Genomic DNA, 14,876 nt, shown 5'->3' with positions numbered 1-14,876 from the left:
ATGACCATCCTTTCGAGTCCCGTTAGACTCACGATACGTTTGCCCTACATCGATCTACTATGCTACTTTGCCCTGCGTTACCATGCTGCATCTCCACGATCCTTTTATTTCCTTTACGGCCCATATGATGATTGTTTATACGAGCAAAAACAGAGGAAGGGATACATGCGCCTGAAGTGGTTTCTATCTTGTTCATCATCTTGTATTTAGAGAGCGTTTATCCGTCAATGTCAATTCTATTCTCTTCATCTCATTATCTCATCTTCTTTCATCTCATCTCATCTTGTATCTTTCATCTCATCTTTCATCTCATCATCTCATCTTCTTTCATCTCATCTTTCATCTCATCCATCTCCTTTTGTATCTTTGTATCTTTCGCCTTGCCGAGGTCCCTAGTCACGTGCCAACTCGTAGTTATCAGATCGAGAAAAGAAAAGAGAAAAGAAAAGAAAGAGAAGAGAAAGACGAGAGAAGCGTTTGCAGGCAGAGTCCAAAGAGACTGTATATGCAAGGATCAAGCCATGCCTGCCACCATGAAACGAGGCCAACGGCCAGGAGCAAGGGAGCGAGCTCGGCCATCCTTGCAGAGCCAAAAACACGGAGCTTTCTTATCAGATGCAGACTCCACCGCGCAGACAGTTGACTATACTGAGAGACTGAACTGAGCTGAGACTGTAGTTATAATTATAGATGTAGACTGTAAATGTAGACTGAGACTGTAAATATAGACTGAGATGTACTCCGTAGACCGAGACTATGACGGAGTATGGTGTCAGTCGATTTGATAGCAGCCGTCCGGATCTGATAACACTCTACGTGTCTTCCGGCGCAGCCGCGAGACCAGGATGCCGCGCTGTGGGAGCTCGAGACATGGCTTGCAGTCAAGGGCGCAAGCCGCTATTCGACCTGATAACGAGTTGATCCGCAGTACGAGGTCGTAGTTGGCGCTCGCCTCGGCCGAGCCTGTAGAGGAGTCTTAGAGAAGAGGAAGTCATCTAGTCGTAGAGAAGTCGAAGTCATAGAGAATAGAAGTTGTCTAGTCGTAGAGAATAGAGACTAGAGAAGTAGATACTTACAGCTACTGCCATATTGTATTCGCCGTCGTTGTTCGTTGGTAGACTAATATTTGTAAGTCCACCCTGGCCGATCAGAAAAAGAAATCCGAAAAATTTGGGCGCCAGGACGATAGAGTTGGTAGATATTCTCTTCCAAACGGCTTCCCCGGCCTCATCTTCCGTCCAAAGATCTGCTCGCGTCTGATACCTTCATTCTTCATTGTCTGTAGAGACATCGCTCTGCTTGGTGCTGGCTCCGTCCTGCGCTTCCCTGTTCTTCAGCTCCGGCCAAAAAAACTCCATCACCACTTTCGCATCTCCCAGCCCCGGACTCCCAACCTCACCGTCTCTTCACCCCCGGATCCAGGGATAGTCCAGCTGAAGAGTCTCGTCTGCGTCTTGCGGGTTAGCGAGATTGCGAGATTCAGTCACCGTGAAGGCCACGGTTGAAGCAGGCGGCTCCGGCTGCGCACCCAGGCCTCTTATGGCTTCTACAGAGCACCATCCTGTGGCCAGCGAAGAGTTTGAGTACGTCCTGTTTCCATATTCTCGGATCCTTGCCTTATTGTTGAAGTCGTGTAGGGTTAATTCGCTAACTATCGCTGTGCTGCTGTAGGTATGAGGCACTCCCGGATAACTACACTCTCAGCCACAACATGCTGGCAGGCGCCTTTGCCGGCATTGCAGTACGTATTCTATAGCCCAGTGCATTTGAGACGGAGGGAATATACAGGTGTTGACGTTTGCGACTGTGCAGGAACACTCGGTCATGTATCCGGTAGACTTGTTGAAGGTAAGCTCTCTACTCTGTGAAGGAATATACACTTGTCCATTTTGAATATTGATTGAACCTCGTTTGCAAACACTTAGACCCGAATGCAAGTCCTGAACCCTGGTGCCGGTGGCCTTTACACCGGCCTCACCCACGCCGTATCAACCATCTCACGCATCGAAGGCTGGAGGACGCTGTGGAAGGGTGTTTCTAGTGTCATTGTGGGAGCTGGTATGATAGTCCTATATTACCCTCTTCGATCGTGCGAATTACTGCATGGTCAACAATTGCGAGCAGAAGCTGATGATTGAATTTTGTGTGCTGGAACAGGACCCGCCCACGCCGTATACTTTGGTACATATGAGGTCGTGAAGGATCTTGCTGGTGGAAATGTCGGCTCTGGCCACCATCCACTCGCCGCAGGTTAGTTATCTCTGCACAGTGGCTTGGAATACTTGCTAAATAATTGCTTCTAGCTCTGAGTGGTGCTGCTGCCACAATTACAAGTGATGCGCTCATGAACCCTTTCGATGGTATGAATCAATCCAAAGATTTGAGAAAATGCACATATAACTAACCCTTCCATACAGTTATCAAGCAACGCATGCAAGTCCACGGATCAACCCACAGAACCCTCGTACAATGCGCCAAAACGGTCTATAGAACCGAAGGCCTCCGTGCCTTCTATGTCTCCTACCCGACAACCCTGTGTATGACAATTCCATTCACCGCTGCCCAATTTATGGCCTACGAATCGACGTCTAAAATCATGAACCCAACGAAACGATACGACCCCTTCACGCATTGTATCGCTGGTGGTTTGGCGGGTGCGGTTGCCGCAGCCGTCACCACGCCGCTGGATGTCATCAAGACTGTCCTGCAGACAAGGGGTACAGCCCAGGACCCCGAAGCTAGAACCGCAAAGGGTCTGTTTAATGCTGCAAAACTCATTAAGAATCAGTATGGTTGGGCCGGGTTCCTCCGTGGAATGCGCCCAAGAATAATCGCGACAATGCCGAGTACGGCTATTTGCTGGTATGTTTATGTTTGCCCGTACCTTTACCATATTATCCTGTGTATATATCGCTGGAGAAGAACATGGCTAACCTTGTTGACGTAGGACTTCTTACGAAATGGCCAAAGCATACTTTAAACGGATAACGAGTGAAGAATCGACTTGATAGAGATATTAACCGCACCTCACTAGAAATTAGTGATTGAACATACCAGCCCCCATTTACCTTTTTATCCTTAATCTCGTTTATTTTTTGTCTTTTTTTACAATGTCTTCGTTGACATGACCTACAGAAGGACGGAAAGGGTGGGATTCTAAAAAAGTTTACCATGGGACGGTTTTTCTTCTCCAGATTAGACTTATGTTTCTAGGTATCTGTTTAATGCTCTTGTGGCCCTTTTTTTCTTTTCTTCTTCTTATCAGTTTCGACGGCGTTATTATCGTCTTTTCAAAAGGTATGGGATATTCCCGTTTGTTGGTCCTTTTTACTGGTCCCTTTTAACAGGGAACTTTGGGAAAGATCTGTATCTCATTCTCCACGGAAGGCTTTCTGCTATATTGTTTCTTACTTGGATGTATATTTCAATGTCCCTCTTAAACTATTATCACGATTTCATTCTTTTCTTTCAATCATCTCCCCTCTACATCCTTTCCATAAATACATAGTGCCTCCGTACTCTATCAAGGCATCTAGCCAGCTTGGAACATAGCGATACCTTGTTCTAATCTTGAACCTTCTTTTGTGCCTCGATTTAAATTCTTTAAAATGATCACTAATTCTCTCTAGCGAACACCCTTGATCCTCACTGTTCAACTACCACATGGCACAGAAAAAGAGAAATCTCACAAAAGAATAACCTTAAGTCGGCTGGTATCCATATGCAATCATGCAGCAACTTCGATATTCTCAAAGTTAAAGCTGGGCTGGCCTGGGACTGCACCTTGCGCGACATGGGGCAACCCTTCCTTTCTCTGGCCATCGGTATTGGTTCCTGCACTTCCGCCTTCTTCAACAGCGATGATCTCGACCTCCTTGGCTCCCGTAACTTTCTTCAAATTTCCAACAATGTCATTGAGAACTTGTACTTCGTCAAATGGCATTTCACGGCTGAACACTTCCTCGGGCTTCTCGCCACCTTGGATGAGGCGTTTCTTCAACCCCTGAACATACGGCATGGCCTTTTTCATTTCACCCAACTTCCCAACCTTGGCGTTGAGTCCCTTATCGTCTATGGTCAGCTTGATGGCGTCAAAAGCTTCACGCACTAGATCGATATATTTATCTTGCCATGCAGGGAACTTTTTGGAGACGAAGATGGTAATCTTCTTGGGGTTTCGAGGGTCGAATCTAACGGTCTTTCCCTTCGCGATCTTCTTAGCGAATGTTGCCTCTGAGGAAGTGATATTTGAAGTTGTTGAGCGGATATAAAGTAGAGCTGAGGATAAACCAGGGGATGGCTCAGGGACATCGGCGAAGCGAGCATTTTGGATGGAGTCCGGCTATTGTCACTTGTTAGCATACCTATTCATTAAGAGAAAAGTTGTATAGGGATACCTACCTTCTTAAGGACATCAAGCCACATGTGCTCGGCCCAATGAGGCGCAATTGGGCACATAAGGAGCGCTTGTAGCTCAACATATCTGAGTAGCAGGTCGCGGTGCATACCCATGCCAGAGGCCGTGGCCACTTCACGGTAGAAATCTTTTGCACCGGTGAAATCGTAGAGGGCAGATTTCAGAGCTAGCTTGAAGTTGGTGCTGAATAGTTTTCATTAGATATTGTTCAGTCGAGGAACGAAGGGCATTTCCAAACTTACTCTGCGTAGTGTTTCCTTGCCTCACGAGCCAATGCGTTCATTTCATTATCAAATACCTTATCTAGGAAAGTGTCTGCTGGACCGGTGCGGAGAGACTTGTCCGCAACTGTTTCCTCAATCCATTCCTTGAGGGTGAACATACGGAGGATATTGCTGTTTGCCACAGTCTCATCGAAGTTTGCATCTTCAATTGCATCACCGGCATCTGCGAAGGCAATACGAGTAGCATCTGCCCCGTACTTATCGACAGCATCTCTGAGTGTCAGGAAGTTCCCGGTACTCTTACTCATCTTTTCTCCGTTAAGGAGTAGATGTCCGTTGGCTCTCACACCGCGAGGCCAGTACTCTTGCGGGAAAAGTGCGATATGGACGTAGAGGAAGAACGTAAGATGGTTCTGAATAAGATCCTTGCCAGAGATCCGAACGTCGAGCGGGTACCAGTACTCAAATTCTCGTCTCATAGTCAGAAGAGCTTCCTTGCTGATTCCACTTTGCTGGACCAGACCATCGTCAAGGTCCCGTCTGCCGAAGACGTAATCCCAAATATCATTAGTGATCTGTTCAGGCTTGATACCTAGTTTACCAGGCTCCTTTCCATATCTATCTGCGTGGAGGAGGTGAGAGATGGTGTAATAGCACTGGTAAATAGTACTGTCACTTAAACTTTCAACAAGGAATTGGGGGTCCCATGGAAGTTTAGAACCAAGGCCGTAGGTTCTCGCGCAGGCCCAGCGGTTGAGCCAGCCAAGATTCTTTTCAAAGCCATGTCGTGTCTCTTCCGAGTAAGTGTTCAGTCCCTCGGTAACATATTTGAGAGTGGCATTTTGCCATTCTGGATCATTCTCGCCGTAGTTTAGGAACCATTGACCGAGGTATGCAACGACGCAGTCATCGCCACTTCTACTGGTGACTTTGCCCATGGGGTCAGCGAAAGGGAAGGCATCCCCGCTCTTAATTAGAGAGTTGCGAACTTTCTCTTTCGCAGTTTGAACAGACTCTCCCTTAAATTCACCAACAAGCATTTTACCCTTGTAAAAGCCTTCGGTATAGGCCAAATCCTTTGCTTGAGCAAGTTGGACAGTGTCCTTTGGTGAGTTGATTTTGAGTTGTTTCACCAAAGCAGGGGCTGTAAGATTTCCATACGTCGGGGTTTCGATAAGTGGGTGAATTTCGAGTTCAGCCCACTCTTTTTGGATGCCGTAGTAGTCGGCTTTCTTTGCAAGATCGGAAATAGTTGCAAAATCGTCAGGGCTGTCTGAAGGGACGCAGCTAACGACACCAGTTCCCTTGCTGGCGGACACGGTCTCCATTGGTAGGATCCTGACGCCATCTTTGTGGAAAGAAAGAGGAGCGTCGACGAGAGTTCCAACAAATGTAGAGCCAGGGGCTTCAACGACCGGAGGCAGCTCATCCTGAGATTTGGGAAGGTTTTTAACGTCAAAGAAGACCCCTTGGAATGCCATGTTCCACGCTGCCCGTTTCGTCACTACATAATACTCCTTCTCCTTTACTTTGAAGAGGCCATATGAAATGGCAGGGCCGACGAAACAACAGGTTTGGCCATACATGGTCTCCGGTCGGAGGGTGGCAGGGACAAAATAAACGTTTGCGTCCTCCTCGATTTTACCCTGAAGGATCTCCTTCGCCTTTGGAGACCACTCCTTAACTTTTAATTTCATTGCGGTGTATTCCTGAGGACCAACACCCTCTCCATCGAGTCTGTCGTGGTCCATGCAAGGTTGCCCATCCTTGGGAGAGTAAATTGTATATCGGCTTCCATACAAAATTTTGCCCATTTCATGTAAACGAATCATCTGCCAGCGGACGAACGAATCGAAATAGGGGTTGACATCGGTCGTTACCATCTGCCTTCGCCAGTCCACTCTTGCTCCCATACTATCAAGGTCCCTTATCCAGAGGGGAGGGAAGTGCTGAAGCCAATGTTCGGGATCTGCAAACTTATGAACCTCTTCAAGCGGTATACCGAGAGCCATCATGATCTGGAATTGGTATTTTAATTTAACAGCTTTGCTGGCTGCTTTGCTCTTTTTGCCTGAGAATTTCGACAGGTCTTCCTTGACTACTTCCTGGGTTGGGGCAGGGGTAGAATCAACCTCCTCTTCCTCCTTGTAATTCTCAAAATTTTTGCCGAATTTCTTTATATCGTCCACCAGTTTATCAGCACACGCCCTGATAGGCATACCTGTGCAATGGAATCCAAGAGGGAACAAAGCTCTTTTCCCTTCCATTCTCGCAACTCCAGTCATAAATTCTACTTTACTAGCAGTGAAACTGTGTCCGGCATGGGGAGTTCCGTTCATATATGGGAATGCCATGGTTCCAAAGAACTTCGGGTGCTTCTCGTGGAGCTCGGCCGACGACATACTCTGAGCAGGAATCTCCGAAAGGGACGGCGCGTCGACCTCGAAGATCTTCTTCTCCTTCCATAGTGCCTGATATTTCTTTTCTAGGGCAATGAGGGTATCTCTTTTCTCCGTCTGCGAAATCGGTCAGTATGAAGCGGGGGTACCTGCAAGGATAGCTAACACTCACATTCTCGAGTTTCAACGTGTTTTTCGAGCTGTCAAGCGCGACAGCAGCGGCCGCGGAGGCGGAGGCGGCCATACTGACGAAGATAAAATAAAAACCTTCTAATTGAGCTTCGCAAACCGCAGTTCTATACCGGTGAAATTCACTCCAACAGTGAAGATTATGTGGGGGTTTTCTTATCGTCGAAAGCTGACTCAGATCTTATGGTCACGTGTGGTCTTTCTATATCGGAATCGGAGTTTACTTTTTCCGGCTCATCCAAAATTCGACGAGAAGCTCGAGTAAGAACGAAGACGAAGCAAGCAAGGAGGAATAGCATATCGACACTCTCTGCGCTGCCTTTCCGTGTTACTATTCCGCATCTGCATCCTACGCCAATCGCCCCCGTGGGAGACTTCCCCTTTTATTCCGTCACAATGGTTTCAATCTTGCGGAGGATGAGGGCTTTGAAAGCTGTACGTCCATGACCTTGACACTTGAATGAACTCCAAACTGATTGCTAACTGTTGATTCTGTCATTTAGAGGGTATGTGAATTTATTTTAGACGATGTCCCCATGGCTGCGAAGATGGCCTACTAGAAGTCAATTGGACGAAAGCTAAAAAAAATGGTTATTGAAATGAACAGCTACTACATATCAGAGTCGGCCTCGGAGCCGCGGTCCTACCCTCCCAATCCGCCGCTTCAGCCTCGACTATACCCCAAGTTACTCGTCTCCATCTCACATATTACAAAAATATGCACGAGGGCCACCATGGAGCCCGCAGATTCTGGCGCCTATGCCTCCCCCGATTAAAATTTTACAATCCTGGCGTGGGCGTGACGGTTAAGCAATTAGACGACGAGGCCGGGCCTGCGATATTATCCATATACTCTGCCAAGAATGCAGATGGTGCGGCTGTGGCGGGAACAGGGGCACTCGACAGCTTCGCTCCACCCCCTACAGAATCAGAGACTGTTAAAACGATCGATGTGAAAGGCAAGGACGTGGAGCAGATATGGGCAGCATTTAAATCAGCAACAAAAGCCGAAAATGTGGAAGTAGCGGAAGAAGATAAGAAGGAGATGGAGCTGCAGGCGCAATTGAATGCCCAGAGCGAGATTGATCGACAGCGAGTAGCTATGGTTCGAAAGGCGAAGAAGGACCAAGAAGCTATGTTGGAGGCTGCAAAGGCTGCAGTGGCTAGGCAAAAGCAGGAGGACTAATTTCCACGGAATCGCTTTTACGCTTATGTTTCTTCCCCTATCCTGTAATTTATGCTGGTTGTTTCCTTTCCGTTATTGATTTCCTTTATACACTCACATCTATGCTAGCTGCTGAGAATTATCGTGGAGGTGCTCGATGTGGCAAGGAGTTAGTTGGTTACCCTTCTTGGGTTGTATATTAGAGTTAGGCACATCAGATGGCCTTGACAGAAATACCCTTTGCCAAATAAATACAAAATTCTTGTCATCGGGATAGGGGTATTAACGAGGAAGCTGAGTAAATTAGATATCTTGTAGTGTAGAGGAAGAAAAATATCAGGAAATCCCCAGCATCGGCCCAACCTTGTAAAAAAAGAAGTAGTGTAATAAAATATAATAAGCATGAAAATGTACAAACATATATCCGCCAAATGGATATACGTAGGAAGAAAGAAAAGGCTTGCAGGCTTGCAGTATAGAGGGTAGTGGGACAAGGACAAAAAAAACCAGTTTATAAGTGCAACGGCGCCAAAGGACAAGGTAGGTATTCTTAATGCTGACTGGTTCATAAAAATGTTCATGACATCGGGTGGGCACATTGGAATATCATTAAGAGCGGTCAGGAGTGTAGCTTGTTTCGCCCAGCATGGTTTCTCCAGCAGAAACTGCCGGTGCCGTGGGGGCTGTTGCTGGAGTTTGAGATGATTGTGCGGAGGGGGCTACCGGTGGTTGTGGCCCTTTGTTCGAGCTTGCAGCCTGTAGTCTCTGGTCCAGGGCTTTGAGTGCCAGGGCCCTCCGTCGTTCAGCTTCCTCTCTCTTTCCAGACCTAAGCGGCCCACGGACGTTATTATTTAACAAGCTTGGAAGGCCAGCCTCTCCACGCGCTAACGCCTGTTCATTCCCAGACGCAACATCCTCCGCAGAGAATGGGGTACAAATACGGATTGCCACAAGGAGAGCGAAGATGTGATCTGAAACAAACGTGATTGGTGGCTGCACGGCGTCCGGGAAGAAGCAGGCAAACGCGAATGTGTCACTGGCATCTCCTTTGATGCCTGGGCCGCCCGTAGAGGTTCCAGAGAGATCCGGCTGGTATTTGAAGAATCGGAGGAATGTCCAGCTGATCAACAGGCCGAGCCAGCTGAGGTGGAATGCAACGTCTGTTCCGAGGAAGAGAGCACCGATAAAGTTGAGAAGGAGGAATATAGCCGGGAAATGCTTTACTCGCACCTTCACGAGGCCTCGGAGAATGGTAACCGTATGCTCGGGGACGAGCTGTTTAAACGCAACGAGGAAGGCCGACTGGACCGCAATTCCACCACCAACGCCCTTCATGCTAAAACTCGGCAAGATGGTTAGCAGATTGATTCCAGAAGAGCGGGTAGAGGTGACCACATACGCAATCTCAGACTGGCCGCGAACCGCAGCCGTGCCCAGATAGAGCAGCGTCATGGCCAGGTTCGAGGCCAGAGCAAGCACGAGTATGAATTTCCCAAACTCCCTCGAGCCCCAGGCCCGTTCTAAATACTTTCCTCCATAGAACATCGTGGCTCCGTTGATCAACAGAGTGACGATGTTCTGTTCCACAAACGTTGCGCATACCAGCGTCCACGGATAGAAGAGCACTTTTGAGGGGACGACGACGAGGTACGGCACTGCAAGGGCAGACGATGACCCCTCGGTGGCATAGTGCTTGTATTTCGTCGCCGTGTGCAGGATGAAGAGGACCGCTATGCTGGTGAGGATCGCGCGGGTGACGGGGGGGATGTTGATGCGCAGCATGGTCGTTTAGCTGGAGACGGACCTCCGCCGTCTCTCCAAGCCGAGAGGCCGTGTATCGTGTAGAGAGAAGTATCCGGTAGTCTATGGCATCTGTCTCTCCCTCGTCGTCTATCTCGTCGTCTCGCCGTCTCGTCGTCTGGTCTACTTTGTTTCGTGTTCAAGGCTGGAGGCATAAAAATTTATACAGTCACGTGATATGTCAAGGACGCCAGTGGAGATTCCCGATCGGGACAAATCAACCTCATCTCTTTTTCTTCCTCTTTGCAACCTCCGACTTTCCTCTCTATCCAGCCGTCTACGCTGCTTCGCGACGCCCGTCTACCCTCCATACGTTCGTCTACCTCCATCGACGCCCTCGCCGTCTCCCGTCCCTGGCGCTTATCTAAGCAGGGGCTAAACCGCGCCACGGCTGCGCCAAGCCGCGCTGGACTGCGAACTGCCGCTCCATTCTCCATCTTGAACTTCCACCGCGGTGCATGGCCATATTCTCCGACTCCCAGACAACTCCCTCGCCCGCCCTGAGAACTATCATAAACCGCAGAGCCTTACCGCCCGACGACATCCCGAGTTTGCGCGAGACGGCCAGATCCAATTGTAGGGCCCGGAAGCTCCACCGGACAATCGCTGCGCAACCTTGTGGCCCAGCAGCAGCTTCGTGATCAACCCTCCACAAATCAGCACATCGTGAATGGTTGAATCCTTGCCTCTCCGCGTTGGCATCGCAACTCGTCCCTGTTTTACTTCCTGCGTCGAACATATCCGTCCTTAGGACCAGCGAAACCCTGCCTCCACAACGTTTCTTCTGTCTGGCGCTCTTTGACCGCGCACCACAGCCAGACAGCCAGACAGCCAGCAGACCAGCCTGCCTTGCCTGCCCTACCAACTGACCGACCGACAGCTTTCCCCGGTTTCTCGTAGGGCTCGGGGAGGCTCGACCTAACCATTCGGAGCGCCTCGCTCGTTTTTAGCGGCGGCAGTTTTTCGCATTCCCTGCCTGCATCCCCGTTCGCCTTTTCCAGACAACCTTTTTTTGCGCCCAAGAGTTTTTATTGTGTTTTATGATATGGTCAACGTTCATTTTTCCCTGGAACATCTGCGACTGACCTAAACCGTGGTATACAAATCATCGCCATGGCGGGCGGCGCGCTCACCTCTCATCACGTAAATTATTTAATATGGAGGTCAGTTACCAGTCCCTGTTTCGCTTCCATCCCTTTCGTGACGCTATGTACGCCTCCACGCGAGCAAGAAAAAAAAAAAAAAAAAAAAGAGGAACTCGCGAATGCTGACACAGCTTGAATCGCATAGATATTTGCAGGAATCAGGTTTGTTTTGAACATGAATCAACGTGTAGTGGACGTTCGCGACTAAGCTAAACCTCGTCTTAGGCCATGGAGAAGCGGCTGTCATGCTCCAACGGGCATGGAATCCCGATCCACAAAATCTACCATTTGCACCGTACATACAGTCTCACGCGCTTATATCGTTAGTGCAGAAGGGCCTTCAGTACCATGATCTCGAACGATCAATAGACCAGGTATGTTCATCCCGACTGTAGAGACGTTTAGTGAACCTCGATTACTCACAGATATACCAAGAATGGAAATATAATACCCGAGTCACGGACACCCTTTTTTGGGCCTCTTATGGCCAAACCCAGTTCGCCGCAGGCAGCCGGTGAACAGGAAACAACCAACGGATCAGTTGGCGAGGGACCATCCATACCTTCGTCTCCAAAGACCGTTGGATCTCGCAAATCTGCCCCCGAAGCCTCAACAAATGGACACGCTCAAGATGATCAAACTACCCGTAAAACTAGCGACGGCGGCGACCACGAAGAAGGCGATGCGTCAATAAACTCTGGCACACCTATGGAGGTTGATAAACAGCAGGATGGAACTCGATCAAAGTCTCCGAAATCTCCATCTCGGCCATCATCACCCGCTGTCGAACTAGTGGTTGATGCCGACGGAGATGTAGGGATGTCTGCACCACCGACTCCCGTATATACATTAACGAACGGACAGAGCGTTGGTGTTCAAATCGCGCCTCCAAAGGCCATCGATTTGACTACAGACACCGTTTTGCTGGATGTTGGCGCAGATAATCATGTGACTAAAACTGCATGGCGGCCGGGCGATTCACTTTTGGTCGGAGCCAGCGCAGAGTCATATTGCGGGCTTTGGAAGCTAACAGGGCAGCGCTCGTCTAGTTCACCGGGTCATGAGATATTAACCAATGCCGCAAATGTTACCGCTATGGAGTGGGAGCCAGCGGGCAACGTTCTAGCCGTCGCCACATACGCCGATTTTGAGGGCGCTGTCAGCCTTTATAGCCCGCAAGGGAAGATGACAAAGTCTCTGCCTAATATGCCTGGATTGGTATCGGGGCTACGATGGTCTGGGAATGGGGACCGGATTATGTTTACTGTCTCTGATGGCAGCCAGTCGAAATTGCTCATGTGGGACAAGGAGATATCTGCTACCGAATACGTCAATAGCCATCTTATCGACGGAGCGATCTATGAAGTTGTGTGGTCTGCAGATAACGAAGTATACGCCTGCGGCGACGGGGCTATTTATCGGTTCCACGTCACGAACGAGATCGAGCTTTCCGAAACGTTCCGCTGGGAGGAATATTCCCAGGAGCCGTGGACGCTCATCAAATCAGCACGGTGGAAGGAATCGAGTGTGGTTGCCACTGTATCAACTTCTACCTCGACGTCTAACATCTGGATACCCAGTCACGATATCAAGCTCGAATCTGCACACCACGGAATAATCACATCTCTCGAGTTCCGACCACACCCAAAACCTCAATCCCACCCCCAGCCTCTAATGAACGGGACAGGGAAAGACCCTGCTCTCATTTTAGCCACCTCATCCATGGATGAGACAATCAAGATATGGGGCATCGATTCGGTTTCAAAGACGTTAAACTGCGTTCATCGTCTTTTCCTCGGCCCGTCGTTGGCGGCGCTTTCGTCCACGTTCTCCCCCGATGGCTACGCTATTGCAGCAGTCAGCTACGATAAGTTATTTATCTGGAATGCAGAGAGGGGGGGTACACCGATGGCGACCTGGCTTATACCGAATGAGAAAACAAATGATGAATCAAGTCAGGATGATGCCAATGGTACCGCCAACGGCAATGCATCCATGCTTGACCGCCCCCTTTCATGGGACAGTCATGGAAAGAAACTGGCGCTCGGTTTCGGTAATATGGTACATATATCTCTACCCCTAGTATTTGATATCCTCCATGCTAACGTTCCGCGCGTAGATTGCAATCGTTAACCTTCAGCGATAACAGCCTAACCTGAAAAGAAGTCTCCCGATCCCTAATATACACATTAAAGCCGGTTAACTCCGCCTTGCCCTCCGCCTGTCTGTTCACCCACAATAGACAAGGAAATAATGATACACCTATTTGTACAAGCGAAAGAGTCGACGGGCGTCGGATCACCCTATCGATTCTGATCTAAGCTTCCTGGGTGGCCCCGAAATCCGTCGTTCGCATCATTCCACCCTCGCATCCACGCGCTCAGTCCATCTATCAGGCCATCCCTCTGCTCTTCAAGCCTGTCCAGATGCTCAAAGTACTTTGAGCGCTTGCCTCGTGATTTAGCTGGCCTTTTTAATGCTAGATTTTGATGGCTCTCGCTATCATGCTGGCGTTTCCAATCGTCTAACCAAGAATCTAGCCCGGAAACAGTGCCGCGCATACATTCCAGCTCTATCGTGTTGTTGAACGTCTCACGCTGACTAAATCGGTTGTTAGCGCTGGGTGTATCAAAGGTTTTTTTTTGAAGGCGCAAGGCGGGTAAGCCTTTTTTTTAGAGGATATCGACTAGACATACAGCGTGTCCACTTCATCTTCCAGCTCCGAGATACGTTTTGATAATCCCTCACATTTCGCTTGGTACTGATCATAGACCTGGCGTTGTTCGATTCGCCGCTGCCGGAAGCTCTCGTTTACTTTGGTCAGGCTGTTCAGTATACTCAGGAGCTCATGGTCGTTTCCTGGAGCCTCCCGTGCAGTTTCCGATTCTTCAGCCTGCTCTGACGGCGCCGATGCCTCCAGTACTCCCGCGCAATCAGACAGCGGTGCCAGTATGCCATCGTGCCCCTGCGTATGTGCAGTCAACGCCTTCGCCAGGGTGGAGCAAGAGTCGCGAAAGACACCCGATTCCTGAGGCGATAGAACCGTGCTGGACGGGAGCTGCGAGCTGAGATCGATGAGGAGCTGCAAGTTCTCCCGTATTCCGGCGACGTCTAAACCAGACCGTGGTCCGACAAGCCCTGGCGTGCATCCCGGCGAGTGGATGCGCCGACTGCCGGCTGTCGACAGCATCGCAGAGAGCAGAGAGAGCAGGAGAGTGAAGCGTTGGCCTTGATTGTCTTGTCTTGCATATGTAATTTTTTTTTTGACCTGTTCATTCCCTCGACCTCCCTCATGCGCCGTGTAAATAGCCCCCAGCCAGCGATGTATATACACTCAATATACGGAGCCGTACGAACTGCAAAACTGCAAACTTGACGAAGCGTAAACTCGCGATGCCGCTAACTTACGATGCCAGGTTTCTCGCTCGCTGAGTGGCCGCGGGCGCGTATTTATAGCTCGACCTGCTCGACCTTCCCATGGCTGGTCCCGCTAGTTAAACTGAGTTGCGGATCCGACAAGCCTCAATTATTCGACTT

At 49.4% G+C, this 14,876-nt stretch overlaps 6 protein-coding genes across 6 annotated transcripts; 3 read left to right on the top strand and 3 right to left on the bottom strand.

Moving 5' to 3' along the window:
* Positions 1-1,539: 1,539 nt before the first annotated feature.
* Positions 1,540-3,008, top strand: GIQ15_00064 (uncharacterized protein; the record flags this gene model as incomplete). The annotated part of the gene is made up of 8 exons (XM_033547481.1): positions 1,540-1,583; positions 1,672-1,741; positions 1,813-1,848; positions 1,926-2,058; positions 2,158-2,250; positions 2,304-2,360; positions 2,418-2,862; positions 2,948-3,008. The coding sequence occupies 8 exons, from the start codon at positions 1,540-1,542 to the stop codon at positions 3,006-3,008; spliced, it is 939 nt and encodes a 312-aa protein (XP_033408432.1).
* A 719-nt stretch (positions 3,009-3,727) lies between these two features.
* On the bottom strand, positions 3,728-7,284 carry GIQ15_00063 (leucyl-tRNA synthetase; the record flags this gene model as incomplete). Its single annotated transcript, XM_033547480.1, has 4 exons — positions 3,728-4,342; positions 4,402-4,600; positions 4,660-7,157; positions 7,213-7,284. The coding sequence occupies 4 exons, from the start codon at positions 7,282-7,284 to the stop codon at positions 3,728-3,730; spliced, it is 3,384 nt and encodes a 1,127-aa protein (XP_033408431.1).
* Positions 7,285-7,947: 663 nt separating this feature from the next.
* On the top strand, positions 7,948-8,415 carry GIQ15_00062 (uncharacterized protein; the record flags this gene model as incomplete). Its single annotated transcript, XM_033547479.1, has 1 exon — positions 7,948-8,415. The coding sequence occupies one exon, from the start codon at positions 7,948-7,950 to the stop codon at positions 8,413-8,415; it is 468 nt and encodes a 155-aa protein (XP_033408430.1).
* A 588-nt stretch (positions 8,416-9,003) lies between these two features.
* Positions 9,004-10,176, bottom strand: GIQ15_00061 (uncharacterized protein; the record flags this gene model as incomplete). Its single annotated transcript, XM_033547478.1, has 1 exon — positions 9,004-10,176. The coding sequence occupies one exon, from the start codon at positions 10,174-10,176 to the stop codon at positions 9,004-9,006; it is 1,173 nt and encodes a 390-aa protein (XP_033408429.1).
* Positions 10,177-11,458: 1,282 nt separating this feature from the next.
* On the top strand, positions 11,459-13,485 carry GIQ15_00060 (WD repeat protein; the record flags this gene model as incomplete). The annotated part of the gene is made up of 4 exons (XM_033547477.1): positions 11,459-11,501; positions 11,565-11,713; positions 11,775-13,400; positions 13,459-13,485. 4 exons carry the CDS (start codon positions 11,459-11,461, stop codon positions 13,483-13,485), a joined length of 1,845 nt encoding a protein of 614 aa, XP_033408428.1.
* A 157-nt stretch (positions 13,486-13,642) lies between these two features.
* Positions 13,643-14,529, bottom strand: GIQ15_00059 (uncharacterized protein; the record flags this gene model as incomplete). The annotated part of the gene is made up of 2 exons (XM_033547476.1): positions 13,643-13,940; positions 14,036-14,529. 2 exons carry the CDS (start codon positions 14,527-14,529, stop codon positions 13,643-13,645), a joined length of 792 nt encoding a protein of 263 aa, XP_033408427.1.
* Between the last annotated feature and the right edge of the window lie 347 nt (positions 14,530-14,876).

The sequence above is a fragment of the Arthroderma uncinatum genome (genome assembly GCF_011692745.1).
Source record: "Arthroderma uncinatum strain CBS 119779 chromosome Unknown scaffold1, whole genome shotgun sequence".
Taxonomy (NCBI): Eukaryota; Fungi; Ascomycota; class Eurotiomycetes; order Onygenales; family Arthrodermataceae; genus Arthroderma; species Arthroderma uncinatum.
Note: the sequence above shows the minus strand (reverse complement) of the source record. Positions and strands in the feature narration are given on the sequence as shown.